At 39.3% G+C, this 16343-nt stretch overlaps 1 protein-coding gene across 4 annotated transcripts in view; it reads left to right on the forward strand.

Annotated features, from left to right (window-relative positions):
• Positions 1 to 16102, forward strand: part of LOC115608521 (leucine-zipper-like transcriptional regulator 1) — a 55661-nt gene extending 39559 nt beyond the window's left edge. For 3 of the 4 annotated variants that reach the window (XM_030487437.1, XM_030487438.1, XM_030487436.1), the window contains exons 2-9: positions 393 to 577; positions 8750 to 9012; positions 9687 to 9766; positions 10569 to 10647; positions 12206 to 12252; positions 13229 to 13349; positions 14252 to 14438; positions 14778 to 16102. In XM_030487437.1, coding sequence (XP_030343297.1) covers positions 8850 to 9012; positions 9687 to 9766; positions 10569 to 10647; positions 12206 to 12252; positions 13229 to 13349; positions 14252 to 14438; positions 14778 to 15453 — 1353 coding nt within the window. In that variant the 5' untranslated portion in view covers positions 393 to 577; positions 8750 to 8849 and the 3' untranslated portion in view covers positions 15454 to 16102. The remainder of the gene's footprint in view (positions 1 to 392; positions 578 to 8749; positions 9013 to 9686; positions 9767 to 10568; positions 10648 to 12205; positions 12253 to 13228; positions 13350 to 14251; positions 14439 to 14777) is intronic. The other variant, XM_030487439.1, reaches the window with a different exon arrangement.
• Positions 16103 to 16343: the final 241 nt, after the last annotated feature.

Consider the following 16343-nt stretch of genomic DNA (forward strand, 5'->3'; position numbering starts at 1 on the left):
CGGGCGGGTGGGTCGCCGGAGCCGCTGGGGAAGCGGGACAGGCCTTCCGCCCCCACGGCCCGCCCGCGGCAGCGCCCCGCGCTTCACGCCGTGCCCGGCGGCCTGAGGGGCCCCGCTCGCGGCCGAGGGCTGGCGGCCTTCGCTCCGCCGCGGTGCGGGCCGCCTGGGCGCGGGTCGCGGGAGGGGATCTCGCACTCCTCCTCCGAGGCTGGCAGCGTGTGTGCCCGTTTCATGCCGGGGGTCGGGTTGCGCAGAGACCTGTGAGGGCAAAGCTGAGGGGAGGCAGTGGGCGCAGCCAGGTGGGTTTTACTCCTGGTCAAGTGCCGGCTCACGAGACCATTAATTTTCCTCTTTTGTTTTTCTTTCCTTTTTTTACCTCCATATGCTGCCAGGACCAAGCCCCGGCTGAGGCGGTGATCAGCAGCCCACCGAAGGGAGATGGAGGTGCAGAGGTGAGGCCTGCCCGGAGCACAGGGGCACCTGCTATCAACACAGCCACCAGCCAGAGCCCGCCCAGGAGAAGCCAGAGCCTGGGGGCCTGTACTGCCACCCGGAGAAGGGGAGCAGAGGGACAGTGGTGAGGACACTGACCAGCTCTAATGAACACACAGCATCACAGGGAGCACTTAGACAACCTTGGCACACACGGTTGTACTGTTGTACAACACTGCTGTTGTACAGCTGCGTGCAGTTGTACACTAAGTTACTTTTGTCCAAAAGTACGAAAGGAAACGAAGCATGTGAAAGGAAGGAAGCAGCGTCAGCGCTGTGCAGCCAGGAGACTGCTGGGGAAAGGGGACCTGCGACTTCCGTGGTGCTGCACAGGAGGTCTGCGGTAGGGCCAGCCAGAGCTCTTTTATCCCTGCTTCCAATTTAGGAGGTTCACCACCCTCTTTTTTCTCATTCCCTTTTCCACAATCAAAGAGCATAAAGCACCAAAATGCCTTCTACCGAGCAAAAGACAAAGAAATGCAACCATCCAAAACCCAAGCCAGAGTGCATCTGGCTTGGGATGAATACTGGACCACGTTAGCTGGGAGTGAGGACTTTTCAGAAAGCCAGGCTCCAGTCAGAAATACACCCTGTCATTCGGAGTCTGAATATGAAAACAGCTTGCAAAACATTTTTTCAGGCTTGTAACAAAAGAGTTGGTCCTTCTTTTGCTCTGGTATCTAGGCTACATTGTGCAGGCTCATGCATATCACTGGTTTTATTCACATGAGTAATTCCATTTGAATTTGGAGCGACAACTTGTATGTGTAAAGTTACTCATATGCTTTCTGTCTCCTTTATATATTGAAATTATGTGGGTTTTGTTGGGTTTAGGGGTTGGTTTTTTTCCATTTGCTGGTGCGGTCTAGTAACTGTTGGCATCAAGGTTATTGTGAACCATCACGGTTATTATTACTGTTTGTCGGCTTGACACCTTTGTTTTCCTTGCCAGACTAAAAGCCTTTCTATGCAATCTATTCCAGCTACACAATTGTATCATCTGTTTTTATGCAACCATCTTTCACCTGACAGTGTAAATTCATCTTCCCTATAAAAGATCCTTTTTGTACTCAGTTTTTCCTCCAGTCATTACTGACAGTCTTTCCAGTTGTGCCATCTGATTCTTTCTCACGCAAGTGTCTCATGACTTCTCCCATACTGTGTAATCTAAATTCATACCAATTCTAACATAATATCTGGATGTTTTAATATTTGCCAGCATTTGGAACATTTTATTATTCTCATTGCCATATGCTCTCTCTTTCCTCCCTCATATTTCTTCAAGCTACAGCTTCTGCTGTTCTCATAACCTTGTATGTCTTCTCTATTCCATTGCTCCATGTTCGCTTAAAGGCAAAATGTCTCGGGGACAAGAAAAACACATTGTCTATCTCCCATGAAATGTGGCATTAAGTTGTAAGTGTGGCTTAGTGTTTTATTAGATGTTCCTTTTCCTCAGTCAGGGAATATAAAGAACAAACATGTAAAATTCAATGCATACTTTTCTTTTTTTTTTTTTAATGGAAGATAGTAGCTTTTCACTGATATACTCTCAGCTGTCAAGTATGTACTATAGTACTCTTAATTTGTGCCTGAAGAGAGTAGGCAGACTGGGCAGCCACTGACTGCTTTGTCAACCGGAGTCTTTCTTCCTAACCTAGAAAATTTTATGAATTAGCACAAGTAGTGTCCATTAGGAAATAAAGTATTTTGAAGTTGCTTCAGCAGCAGGTCACAAGATGTCAGGAAGATGCATTCAGTTACACCTCAGTACAGATTTATTACACTGAATCTCCAGGGCATCTACCTACTGTATCTTAAAAAAATCCAACAAGTAAGTTTTTGTGAAATTGCCAAATGGTGCCTTCCAGGCACATTGAATGCTGCTATTTCTTGGGGAAGGGGTGATGACCCATGTATTGAAATTACCTGTTTCCAGTTGTGACAGTACAGATTACTTACAGGGAAAGGGTAAAAAGCCAAATACATCTTAGACTGCTCCGTGAACGTGGTGGGAGCTTCTAATTTCTTTTACCTTAAAGTGAGAGGATCAGGAACTGTATTTCCTGATAGCTTTGCCATATCTAGAACATGAAAAATTACCTGTTTGTCTCAGCTAACATCCAAAGAGCCATCTTGCTGCAGTGACACTTCTCAGTCAGGGCATCTATCCCAGTTATATGGTAAGACCACAACAGTCTGAGCTCTTGACATGTCTATGGATGGAGTTGCCAGCAAGACCCTAAATAAGATTTGAAAAGCGTATTAGTTTTCTGGAGTAAATATTCTATTAAGAACCAAAAATAAATAAAACACACACATTGATTATCATCATAAACTTTTGATCAGGCATGGCTGGTGCACTGGATTTATATGTCCATAATATGCTGGACTTGTGCCACCTACAGATGTGCATTTCTGGAAGCTCTTTCTTCAAAATTCATTCAAAATACTTTGCAGCCAAATGATTAATTGCAGTGCTGGAAATCATAATTAAGATTATGTGGGGACATCTACTACTCAAAAATAATATATAGTCTCTTCTATTTATAAAAAGCCCCGTTCTTAAAAAAAGAAAACCAGCCCCCCCCCCAAAAAAAACCAAGCAAAACCCCCAAACAAAACCCAACAACTGAATTTATTAAGGAAAATAAGGCATGAAAGTAATGTAGTATAGATATGTTTATTTTTTGTTTGTACCATAAAACTTATTTCAGTACAGTGGCAAAGGTAATTTCCTGATTGATATACCAGAGGTGTATATAAAGGTCTAACAATCCCAGAAATATTTTAAGTACTGAATTTCTTTTTTCCAGATACCACCCCCTTCACCATGTTTGGAAAATAAAATATTTATTGTATTACTCCAAACCAAGTTGTATTTGTTTCCTTTAAAATGAAAAATATACTTAGCACACAGAAAATACAACTGAATATATTTATACTTCTTTATTTAATAAACTCTTATATTTATTACTTCTTCAGAAGTCACTTTGTAATAGAGATGAAGTAGTGCTACACAGTAATGAACATAATGGATTTATTTTCTGGGTTAAAGCTTCTAAAAATAAAACCAAAAGAGAATATATTAATAATGTCAATTTGTAAAATTAAAATCTGGAATTATATGCAAACATATAAATTTATTCTGAAATTTTGAAACTAGAGCTTTAATACTAATGTGGTCTGAATTAGAAGAACGCAGTACTTTACCTGCAGAGCTCAGAAGCAGGCAGAACACTCAGCAGTGTTCACAGGAGAAATTTGTGATGCTGTCATGTGTTTTGCTGTAAAGATGCCAACGCCCTCAGTGGTCTAGGACTGCACACTCCAGAAGTAGTAGTTATATATGTAGGTTTACAGCATATAGAAACTAATTACGCATGACTGTTCTAGAAGAGTTACCTCCTTTGAAATACCTGTTCACAACATTCTGAAAAAGCATTCTGAAGCACTGAAATATAACAGTGATAATGTTTAAGAATCCTACCCTAAACTTGTTAAAATTCAAATAAGGTTTATTCAACATTAAAGTCTTTTGTATTTTCTGTAAATTTTCAGTGTGTTCACTCTAGGCTTTCTAAAGCCAATGGGAGCGTTTATTATTTCACTTGAAAGTACCTGTAATTTTTCTGAACCCTGAAATCAGGATGGAGCTGTGGCCCTGTTTGGATTTGTCATTTTACAAATCCTCTTTCTGTCCTTCAACTTCCCCATATAAGAAGAAATAACCATTTTCCATCTCCTTCCTTTTGTCTTGACTACTTCAGTTGTAAGCTCAGTCATGTCGTACCTGCATGTTTTACAACACGTAGCAAAGCAGGGCCCCTACTTCAATTCAGAATTCTAATAATACAGAAATATTACAGATACCCTATATTCCTAGAGCTATTCTGGATTTTGAAGTTAAAACTCTGAAGCTGAGCATCTCTGAAAATTAGTTCTTGTATTTTAAAAACAAAAACACAAAGAAAAAAAAAACCTAAAAAAACCCACCCCAGAAACAGTTCATAACAACTTGATTTTAGGAAATTATATAATAGGAAACTTGAGGATACTAAAGTTTATCACACATAGCAAAGCCTTGCAAGTAGATGTGGTATACTGAAGAAAAGCCTTGCCCTCTAAACTGTTCTAAACTAAGTGGGTTTTTTTTAAAAACTTTGTAACTACTTCTCAAGTGTTCAGTCAATTTCCTCCTTATTCATGCAGGCAGTCCCATTGGAACAAGCATTACAATAAAACTACCGCTAGAGGAAAGGTTTCTAAGAGAAGTAGAACTGGGAAGATTTGTTAATATTTTTGAAGAGCAATAAAACCTCAAGTTGCCTAATAAGAAAATAGTGTTCTGCATGGGAAGGTTCAAGGGTTGAGTTCAGAAAACTGGGTAATTAACAAGAAAATAAACATACCCACACTGCCCCCCCCCCCCCAAAAAAAAATTTCCTACTTTCTTCCCCCAATTTGAGTGGTTTCATATCTCATTATATTTCAAAAGGCCGGATCCTTTTAAATCTGAAACTTTGTTCTGAGTATATTGAAAACAGATGGAAATGAATCAGGGGCCTGAGGTAGAAAAAAGCTGTAATGACTATCATATTTAAGTAATACTTTAAATAAATAAATCATTTGTCTGTGAAACCACATCTAATAAAAATATAAATAATTATATAATGAACATATAAACTACATTTCCTGAAGTAATTCCTGTCTTTCTACATTTCCTGAATTATTTGTATTGTGAAACAGTAGTGTGGTGCCATTAATTGATAAGCATTCTGTACTATAGTTACCACGCTAATTGCAGCTTTTAGGTCCTTGTCTTGCAGCTCCTCCAGCCGTTCAACAATTGAGATTGATTGCACAGGAGCTATTTTTAGAATGAAATGGCAGAAGAGTTTGGAGAGCAGCAGCCATTTTTTGTGTGTGTGCTACATCTGTTTTGGAGGAAAAAAAAGAAAAAAAATTGGATAAAAATGCTCTGAGTTGTCTTTTCGGGTATTTTTGTGGAAATTCTGCTGAAGTTGGAGCTTCCTATTGGATAATTGATCTTGCTTGTACCAAGTTGAAGCTGAGGTCAGGGTTGCATGACACAGAGGATACTGCTCAGTGACATTGTTCTCAGGAGAGCAGCAGTTTTTTCTTTGGGAACAGGACTGTTAAGGTGAACAGTAGATGAACTTTGATGAGGCTGGTTCTGTAGAAAGGCAATGCAGGAGTCAAGTTTGTAATTTAAAATAACAGCAATGAAAGGCAAGATTCAAGATTAACTTTGAATGTGGTTTTTCCCCAACTCTGAAATAAAGCAGTTTGTGAACTGTTCTGTTAAAGTGATTGTAGGTCTGCTTCCAAGAATGCTTTATGCTGAAAGAGTACATGGCCATGTTTCACAGGGGTCAGTTGATGCTCAGAAGGTGTGACTGGGAGGAGACACCCATTCAGTTAATCCCAGATTGGCCTTTTGTTATCCCACCCTACTCGGCTGCCTTACACAAAGTTCACTTAGGGTAGATAAACAAGTGGACAGGATTTTGTGGCTGATCTACTGTTCGAAATCAGGGCTATCATCTTCTCTGAATGTTTGTATAATAGAAGGCAAGGTTTGCAGGAAGAATAACAAACTTGCATATGTAGGAAGAGGAATAACCAGTTCTATAGCTGAGGAAAATAAAAAACAATACTCAAGGGGACAAGCCTAAGGTATTAATAGCAAAGACCTACCACATTTTGCACATTATATTATATCAATAGTAGTAATACCTTGGCACTCTCACACAGCACTGTATCAGCAAATTTGAAGTGTTTTACTAAGGAGGTGTCTTTGTCCCCATTTAGCTGTGGAAGTAAATAAATTAATTGGCTATGGTTACACAGGAGCTTGGCAGAGTTAGGGGGAGAATCTGGTGGCTTTTCCCTTTCTAGTGGCATGCTGTAAAGTATTACGGATACCTATAGCACGTCACTACTCCATAGCTGCCAATTCCCTTGGAAAAGAGAAACGCACACCTTTGTAAATGCTGCCAATCTTGTGTTCTTTCAGAGACAACATACAAAGAATATACTTCGGGTTTCTACAATAATAGCTTATAATACTGGTTTGCATAAAAAAGCTTTGAATGTGAATAGCTAGTCATGCCAGAATATGCTGCAAGAGATTCTCTAGCATGTTTTTGTCACTGGATATATTCCAGTCTTGCAAATGATAAATTTTAGACATAAATTGGACGATAAATTAGATACATGCATTTCATATTAGTATGAAAGAAAATATATATGAAATATGATTGTATCTTCTGTAGTTTTTTTACTGTAATCTTTGCTTGTCATCAAATTATGTGCAACTTCCCCTGCAACTTCTCTATAAGTACCTGAAGAGAGAAATGCCGTGAGGATTCATCTTGTAAATATTTCCTTTGTGTATAAGTAGTGAGAAGTACAAATTTCAGATATAGTCAAAATACAGACTTACACTTTTTCCAAATAGAATATTAAATATCTGAAGCATTTCACTGTAACATGTTGTCCCGTTGTGTCTATTTTGATTTCAGGAATCAAGGTAACAGTTAAGTTGTTCATATTTGATAAAGGCTTTCTATGTTTTTAACAGTGAGAGAGGTCAGTAGTATTGGGAAGATACAGGGCTACAATTCACTTGGGTATTTGTAGGGCAGCAGCAGTGGCGAAACCCCAGAAAATGCAAGGACCTGGGATAATACACATGCTACAGAAAGCACTTCATACCATTCATGGTACTGTCCCGAGGTCAGCTAAGCTTTCTTTCACCAGCTCAGCACAAGCTTGATGGAGGCAGTTTGGTTTTATGGAAGGAGTAGGTACCAGTCTTCATGTTCTAGAATTATAGGAGGCTACTGCTGTTCTGGCCTTGAGCTAGCTTTTGAAGCAGCACACAGTGAGTGCTTGAAGACATCTACATCCAAGCTGGCTTTGCAGGCTCAGCTCAGACTGTCAACATCTTCAGATAGTCTACCTGCTTAAATGGTAATTTAAGGTGTAAAGGGCTTCTTTCTTCCCAGATTTTACATTGGCACTTTGCTGACAGGCACTTCTTGCAGCAGGGACTGTGTGGGGATGGCCACTATATGCAGTGCAGCAGGCTGTGAACTGGAATGACTGAGTTTTGAATACACACCTTGCCTCTACACCCAGTGCAGCAGCAAACCGGAGCAGTCATGTTGGGGCTTATCTGCCAGGGCAAATCTGCTAGAGCCTTGAGGAAGGAGGTGGCATGAAAGGGCAATGAGGACCAACATGAGCTGAGAGTTACCGGACTTTATCCACTGGGATCTATACACATGCACACTCAAACTAGACAAATCAGTCATGGAAAACACTGTAACTATTGAAGAACAGACATTACTTTGCAGTATTTAAGAGTTAACAGTGTGTCCGTACTGACAGATTGTTACCTACCAAGTTCCATCCTAGGTCCTCAATAGGGCTGGAATCTGGCTTTCACTGAAACAGTCTTGGAGCTGGGAGACTTTGTCACCTCATTTGGTGACATGTATCACCTCAGATACGTTATCAACACAAATCCCAGTATTTAGCCTAATGCCGAAATTATTTTTGTGCGTGTGTGCTTCATAAAATAATCTACTTCAAAACAGTGGTCATGATATATTTTAAAGAGGATTAATAGAGGAATTTGTCACTGTGTTCTTTACAGAACACACAGTGTTCACAGAACACAGTGACATCTTGTGGCAAATGAGGGGATAGTGTTATTTTTTTCCAGATGCATCCTAATTTCAGCTGGTTTACAGATGAATCTCTAAATAAATCCTGGACAAGTGCAAATTATTTCCTTCGTCTGTAATATTCACTCTTTCCGAATTTTGTTTTAAGTACAGGTTTGTTTTAAGTTCTTTTTAGCAGTGAAAAAAGAGCGAGCCTTGGTTCCAGCATATTGCAAATGTAGGGTTATCGGAGTTTAGCACTTAAGCTCATTGACATTCTTTGGAAAACTTTAAACTCCAGGAATGTTCCTGTCCCAGTCTTGCTGATATAAGACTCTGCGAGTCAGCATTTCAAATGCTTTTCTTAAGTTACCCTATTATTACAGATTGCCAAAACTGTCAGGTTGCTTTTGATGGGAATGAAAAGAAAACACAGTAACTTTATATCACAAGGCAGATGATAATCTTCTTTCTTTCTTTCTTTTTTTTTCTATCTTCTTTCTTCTTAAATTTTTTTTAACCTAAAACTATTTTGTTTTTTCCTTTTTGTCTTTTTACAGACCAAGCAGGGCTCAAGTCCTGTCCCTGATGGTTTGGGATCCTCCCCTGACATGGCTGTCCTTTGCAAGTTGATACTTGGATAAGATTCTAGTTGTCAGCATGAAAGGGAAAACTGCACAGTGTGATTGGAAATCTGTACCCCGAAAGAAGCCCTCTCCCTGCGACCGATATAAACACGCTTGCAGTGTTTGTAGAGGATTTGTTTATCTCTATGGAGGGCGGAACACCGCCAGTCTTAGGGATTTTTGGCGATACAACATAGGTAAGTTTTCTCCTTCACTTGTATGTCAGGATTAAAGAGATTCGACATCCAGTCATCATGAAATTTGGGACACTGTAGTTAAGAGATGAACCCTTCATCCCCATTTAAAGTCTCTCAATCAAAATGATAGATAAACTGCATTTTGTTCATTGGGCAAATGGTACATGTTTGTCACTGTTGTAGGTATCTCAGAAAGTTCATTGCCTTTTTTTTCCCTTGACCAGAAATACTGGGTCATTTAAAATATCCCAGTTCTAGCAAGGGATATCTTGACTCTTTAGCATGGGAATAGTTTATGCTTGTGTTAATAATGCACTATCAGATATGACCCTTTGTATTTTTCGACTCAATGTATGGTGTTCCCTGTTCAATTGTTGCTGCTAGAAAAAAACCAGAATTGTGCTGGGGTTCATGCTCATGTAATAGTTGAGTTTTGGTGCAGGTAACAGTACAGGGTTAAAATAAAAGCAGTAACAAGGTCAATTTCTATTACATTTTAAGTTTGCTAAATAGAAGGGGAAGTCTCTCAGTGTTCTGAACTAACAGAGAGGAAAGATGACAAAATGCTTCATTTTTCCCCATTGATTGATAGTGCAGACAGATTCAAAGCTGATCTTTTCACTTTTTCCCTAATGTTTATGCACCGCTGTCTTTACTTCAACTTTGGTTTACAGTGAAAAATGAATGGGAAATGCTGGATTGCTCAAGAGATGGTCCAGAAGAACTGGACGACCATTCAATGGTGGCTTATAAGGTAGTAGACCAAGATTTATATTGTTCATATCCCCATATTTTATTTCCTATTATGCAATTAAATAAGATTATTATATACAGAATATAGATTATTATCGACAGAAAATACTTTTATGTCAGTGCAATTCTGGATTCTGCAATTCTGTATCAGTGTTTTGAAATCTTTCTGAATAAAGTGACAGTAGTTTAGCTTTGCAGCAGTGCGATTTCCTCAGTCACTGCTCAGTACATAATTGTAATACAAAATAAAGACCTTGGCAGCACATTCTTTGACTTAGTTGTATAGTTGTAACAGTTGCTCTGAATTCATTTGCATGATAAGCTACAGCATAAAAGCATTCACTTAAGAACTTGCATAGAAGAGGGACAAGGGAGTGAAGGCATATAACAATTATAGCTTTGCCTATGAAGGGAAAAAAGGATTTAGGATATCAGGAGCTGCAATGCAATGAAATATTTCTATAAACATGCAGAATATAATATTACCTGAGCAATGTCTCTGAGACCTCCAGATCCACATCCCTCAAGCTGTCCCAGATTGAAGAGGGAATGAGTGGTTCTGGAATGCTGTTCCCATTAAAATAGCAGAATGTTCACCGGGGTTTCCTTCTGGGAGAGGATAAAGACAGGATTAAAAGTTAGTGGCATTTTGTGATGGCCTCCTGAATTGTTAGTACATCATCGTATGCATTATTGTTAATTATGTTTTGGTGATAGCAGCCTTTTCATTTAAGAGTTGTTTTAAAAATTGCTTTTATGCTATACATGTATCTGCGAGTGAGAAATATTTTTGCATTTTGCAGGGCAACCTGTATATTTTTGGTGGGATGGTGGATTCTGCTTTCACACAAGCAAAAACTCCTCTCTGGATATATGACATTGGTATGATACACAATAGCCAGTTTTTTCCATGGGACATTCCAAGTCCATAGGTACTAATAAATAGTAAGAACCAAACTGTTTTCTGCTGCTTGTAACATAGTCTTCCCTAGGCTTTACAAGAAGTAATGTCTGTAAAACTGTGTGCAAATTTTCCCCCTAAAATTAGGCTGTTAAGCTATCAAAGACTCAGCTCTTACTTTAATTAGAAAGTACTTTATGGGAAAATTTTATGTATTTCAAGCTCTCAGAATTTCCATTCCTTCTTCCCTCCCTCTGAAGTTTACTATTTGATCATAAACCCCAATAATTATTACGTATAATATTTAAAGTTTTTTTCCATATGTTACATACATTTTAAAACCCAAGCTCTTTGTTTTATTATAGAAAAAAGTAAATCAGTGAAGTATATATCTCATTTTGTGTTTTTACTGAAAAAAAACCAACTCATAAACTGGCAACAGAAATGATGGAACAGGAAAAAACAAGTATAATTAAATAAGAAGGTGGGAAATTAACATCAGCATTTCTTAACACAGGGCTTTTTTTGGGTTTATTTCCTTGAGAAAAAACATTTGGTATCTCTTAAGTGTGTATTTTAATAAAAGCAGTGCAACATTTGAATTTAATAGCAATGTCATACACTATATATTCTCCCTTTGGAAATACTGTGTATAGTAATAGCTGCTTATTTTAATGTCAGAGGGAGGAAAGAGAGAGAAAGATTGAGTTCTTTTTGAGCTAGTAAATCTTGTGGCAAGACCAAGATTTAAGTTTCCTGGCTTCTTTTGCTACTTCACTAGGTAACCTTAAGTCAATAGGGTTTTTTTTTTTAAATCCTTTATGTGCCAGCATTTGTCTGAAAAACCTGCTGAAAGAACAGAGAACCTAAGATACAATATATTTAATAGGAAAAGTATCTTATTACTCATAGTACTTTCCAGTGAAAATTGGGAATGAGTTATTCAAAATTTGTTGTGTGTTTAGTTTTTTCATGGTCATTACTTAAAATCTTTCCTGGCAAGTATAGCTTTTAGCACTGTAAGCTTGCATTGCTTTGTCATTCTACCTCTGGTGCTGGGTACCTCGTATTTCCTCTACTTTATGGTAATCATAGATCAGAGATTTCTGAATGTTACTTGAGGACTACTTTTAAGGAATCTGTGAAAAGGAACAAGAACAACAAGGCTGTTGTCATAAGGTTTACATAATAAGTAGGAGTCATACATCCATCAGTAAATCTGGGGATTCTGCAAGTTCAGAAAATGCTGAAAATCACAGATTATTTCTGCACTGTGAAATTTAGCCTGAGGAAACAGCAGGTACAGTATGGTATCTCCATGATTCAGTATCAGATAAGGATACAGAAAAAATACTTAAACTATGTCTCCTGTAAGTCTTTCCGTACTGCTGTCTTAGTGGAAAACTAATGCTTGTCAGTGGAAAACGCCAGGATGAGACTTACTTGAAAATGAGATCTGTAATTTGAAAAATTAATGTTGGAGGAGTGTCCTCTTGTGGTCTGGGATATAAACTGCGCTTTATTAAAACAATCCCCTAGATTCTGCAAGATGGACAGAGTGCTGTAACGTACCAGCAGAGACTGAGGTAAGGAGCCAGGAAGTGGTGAATGTGTGAATCAAATGCCTGTTGCTTTGTTGATTAAACAGATTGCTTTGAAATATGTTCCCCCAAACAGTTCCAATCTCATCTCTTCAGAGACATGTGGCTATACTTTATTTCTTTGCACTTTGAATAATGAAGGTTTTTTCCTTCTTTAAAACAGTATTTAAGAATATGGCTCTTAAATTTTAAGTCCTATATAGGAAGGTAAGTCATCTCCTCTACTACTGTTTCTGTTTTTCTGATATCCTTATCAAGGAAACTGATTTTAAGTGGAATATTGCAACCATACATGAAGTCTGTGCTTTTAGAAGTAGGGCTGTGAAAACAGATTGGCAGTCACACTAATAAATTTTAAAATGTGAACAAAAGAACAAACCAAACACTTGCCTTATATTTCATTTTGGCTTTAGCTGGGCCTCCCCAGATTTGGGTCCATGAGTCTCAGCAGCGCCAAAAGCTGCTGTAGGCACAGTGGGAACCACCTGGTTTCCTTCTCAGAGTCTGGACAGAGTCTGGGACTTGTGGTGGGCAAATCCACACCAAGCAATGTGAGGGAGTTCCTCTTGGGACTAAAGGTTCCTCAGTGTGGAGAGGTTCAGGGTGGTAGAAAGGGCTACATCCCCCATTATATTCCCAAGAGTTGCCGAATGTATTTACAACATGCCCTGAAACTATGCCTACCAGTAGTTGTGAAAGCAGTACTATTGATGGGAGTGCAGAGAGGGGAGGCTGTAGGTATGTGATATTGTGGTGGATTTAAAAAGGGAGGGTTGCTCAGATTTGAGAATGGCTTGTGTTTGCATCCATACAAGTCGTCCGTGGTGGATTTAGTCTGTATTTTCAAAGAACTTTAACAAAATCCAAAGCCATGGTTTTCATTACTTGGGAATATTCCCAAGACAGACATTGCTACTGATACGATTTGATCTGTTAACAGCGTTTTGTTGAACTGTTTTAGAGCTCGACACCAACTAACAGAAAAGGTCACAGTGCGGTAGTGTACCACTCCAGCATGTACATCTATGGAGGGTACTTCGGCATCAGAGGCATTTCACAGGAGTTTTGGACTTTCCATTTTGGTAAGTTAAAAAGCATAAGGTTTTGTGCCAGTGTACGATCAAAACGATGACTGCTGCAGGAAAGCATGCCTTGCTCTGTTGAAAAGAAATCTGATCAGTAGAAATGTTCAGTTAGTTTTGGCTTCTCTTTGACAGCATTTAATTATGAAGTCTGTCAATTAAATTAATAGCCAGATGAAATGAATTCTACTGGAAGAGTTTTTGCAGTGTTTGCCAGTTTTAGAGCTGAAAATCAGGGAGAATGTTTTGTTCACTACTTGCTAAAGTCTTCAAGGATTATCAAAAACTGTCAGATGCAGCAGAGACCCTGACTTCAGCCTATTAATGCCATCTTTTGAATCTCAAATCTAGAACTGACCGTGGGGAACCAAACCTGACAGGAGATGGTTTCATTAACATATTCATCACTAATCTGGTGGTTGCAAACCAGATGATTCCCAGAGACTTCCTAAATGGATAACTGTTGTTATCTGGTGGCCATTCAGTCACTATTTTGAAATGAATGATGGGTTTATCTCATCCCTCATTCCCTCACAGGGAGAATAAGCACAGACATTGATGAAGGAATGTTTTTGTTGACTGATTTTTCCCTTCTTACAGCCAGGAAATTATCTTTCTGTCTCAGAGTTAGTGAATTAACAAAGTTGTAGGAAAAACTGCTCTGTAGATAAAATTTCCACAACATCTGTCATACAGCAGCTGACATTTTCATTAAAAGTTTATTTCAAAACTGATTTTTTAAATGCACTTTTCAGTGTCAGAATTTAAGCTGTTAACTTACAGTAAGCTTAGAGCAGAAACCCTTATTCTCCAACAGCATGGTTACTTTCTTCTTGAAATAAATCCCTTGTGAAATACGAGGGTAAATCTGGTACATCTGTAAATGAGTATTTTGCTTTCAGATACAAGAAAATGGTTGTGTGTTTCCACCCCATCTCACAGTACTGGCCCAGGACCTCGGCATGGCCATTCAGCAGTGGTTTATCATACAGGCATGTACCTCTTCGGAGGACTGATGGGGCTGAGTGAACAGAAAGACTTATGGAAGTGGGACTTTGTAAGCAGCAGCTGGTCCAACATCAGAACAAGGTAAACTATACTATTTGTTACACTAAATTAACACAGAAAGAGGGAATTAATCTTACCATTTGATACTGTGTGCAGGCAGAGAGGGTGATGTTGCCCTTTCGGTGACTGTTGGAATTTCTCAGATCAACACGTAGTACTGCTGCCATCCCTGGGGCTCCCGTTGGCTTTGCCTGGAAGAGCTGTTGGCAACATGTTGATGTAGCTGTCAGCAGTGCAATTTTGATGTCCCAGTGCAGCTGTTTAGTAGTCATTCCTCTGAGTCAAAAGAAAAACAGAGGCTAAAATCAGTGTCACTTTCTTGCTGGTCGCCCCTTAACTGCTGGTTTCTCTTACATTTAGCCAAGGACCTCCTCCAGTGGTAGGTCATGCTTCAATAGTCTTCAAAGACTCCATGCTGATTTTTGGTGGAGGGATTTCAAATTCCAGTCCTAACGATGACCTCTGGAAGTATCATTTCCATACACAGACATGGAAGAAGCTTAGTATTATTACCAAGGCAAACTTCTCTCCTAAAATATATCACTGCATCTTAGGAATTGGTGTGGGTTTCCAAACTGCTTCAGATTTCACTAATACGTTCCCCAGCCATTGGAAGAGTAAGGAGAAGGACCATCACCAGCTGGTGACCATCCCAAAGCACACTCGCCTTTGCAGCTACTTCCGTCAGCAGCCCGCGTACCAAGTGTTTGGCAATGAGGAAAGTGATGCAATTGAAATGAAAACCTTTAGCTTGCCTCTGGGGCTGGGGGGCTTTTGTGCATTGCAAACCACTTCGGAGGCAGAATTAGACCCTAACAGAGCAACGAGCATTTTATCAAAGGATGGGTCTCTGCGTCTGCTTGTCTCTTCAGAAAAAGAGACTTTTGCTGCTGCTCAGATGGTTGGAGAAGAGGAGGGAGCCGGCTGTCAGCCAGTGCCTGCAGTGGATACCAATGTGCTGCTGCTCGTTGGGGGTAAACCTTTGTCCAGCTTATCTGAGATCTCAGTCAGGCAAATGGAGTTTGACAGCTTGTGATCTCTTCGATTGCAACCACCACCACCGTGCCAGTAGGTGGCAAACCAACTGCTTGCAACTGTCTTCAGTTTCCTATTGGCACACTGGGGAAAAAGTAATAAAACCTTCTCGTACCCGCTCTAAACAGATTTTTACAATGTGAACAAACCCTAACACATATTTAAGTCAGTACTTGCATATAAGTTGCAATTTCTGAGAGGAGAATTTTGGAATGCTGCTTTTTTTGTTACTTTTCTTCTTGTCAGTTAATATCCTTTCAAATTGTAGTGGCTGATGATGCCTTGAAAATTGGAACAAATAACCCCTACAGTTCCATAACTGCTATTTCAGGCCCAAAGCTTGCTCATTTTGCACTGGCATAAGAAATAAATATGCACTTTCAAACCTGCATTTGAATAAAGTTTGTGCATGTTTTGGTCACATTGGAGGGATCTGATGAATCTTAACAGCAACATGACATGGCCTAGACAAATTAGCAAGTGAAACCTAGAAGATACTCAAGGATTGCATTTAACCCTGAGGAAGTGAAACCACGTGTTCCCCCTCAACATCAGTTGCAGCGTTAGAGCAGAGGAAGCGCATTATGCCTGGAAGAACAAAACATTTGTCAAATGAATGGTAGGTTTAATGCCTGAGCACAGGATCAAAAGGGGGAAAAAAATGAAAAGAGGAAGGCTTGACAGGAGTGGCACAAAACATAAGCTGTTCTGACTGGTTACTCAAATCTTAGCCACAAAGAGATTTCTGCTTTTCCCACTCCTCTCTCTGTTTTGTCAACATATGTAGTATTTGTTACACTTTCCCCTTTACAGTAACAAATCCTGAGTTCATGTGTGGCTTGTTTTAATTTTCTGAAAGGAAAATGTGCTCTTTTTTTTTTTTTTTTGGAA

The sequence above is a fragment of the Strigops habroptila genome, chromosome 5, assembly GCF_004027225.2.
Source record: "Strigops habroptila isolate Jane chromosome 5, bStrHab1.2.pri, whole genome shotgun sequence".
Lineage (NCBI taxonomy): Eukaryota > Metazoa > Chordata > Aves > Psittaciformes > Psittacidae > Strigops > Strigops habroptila.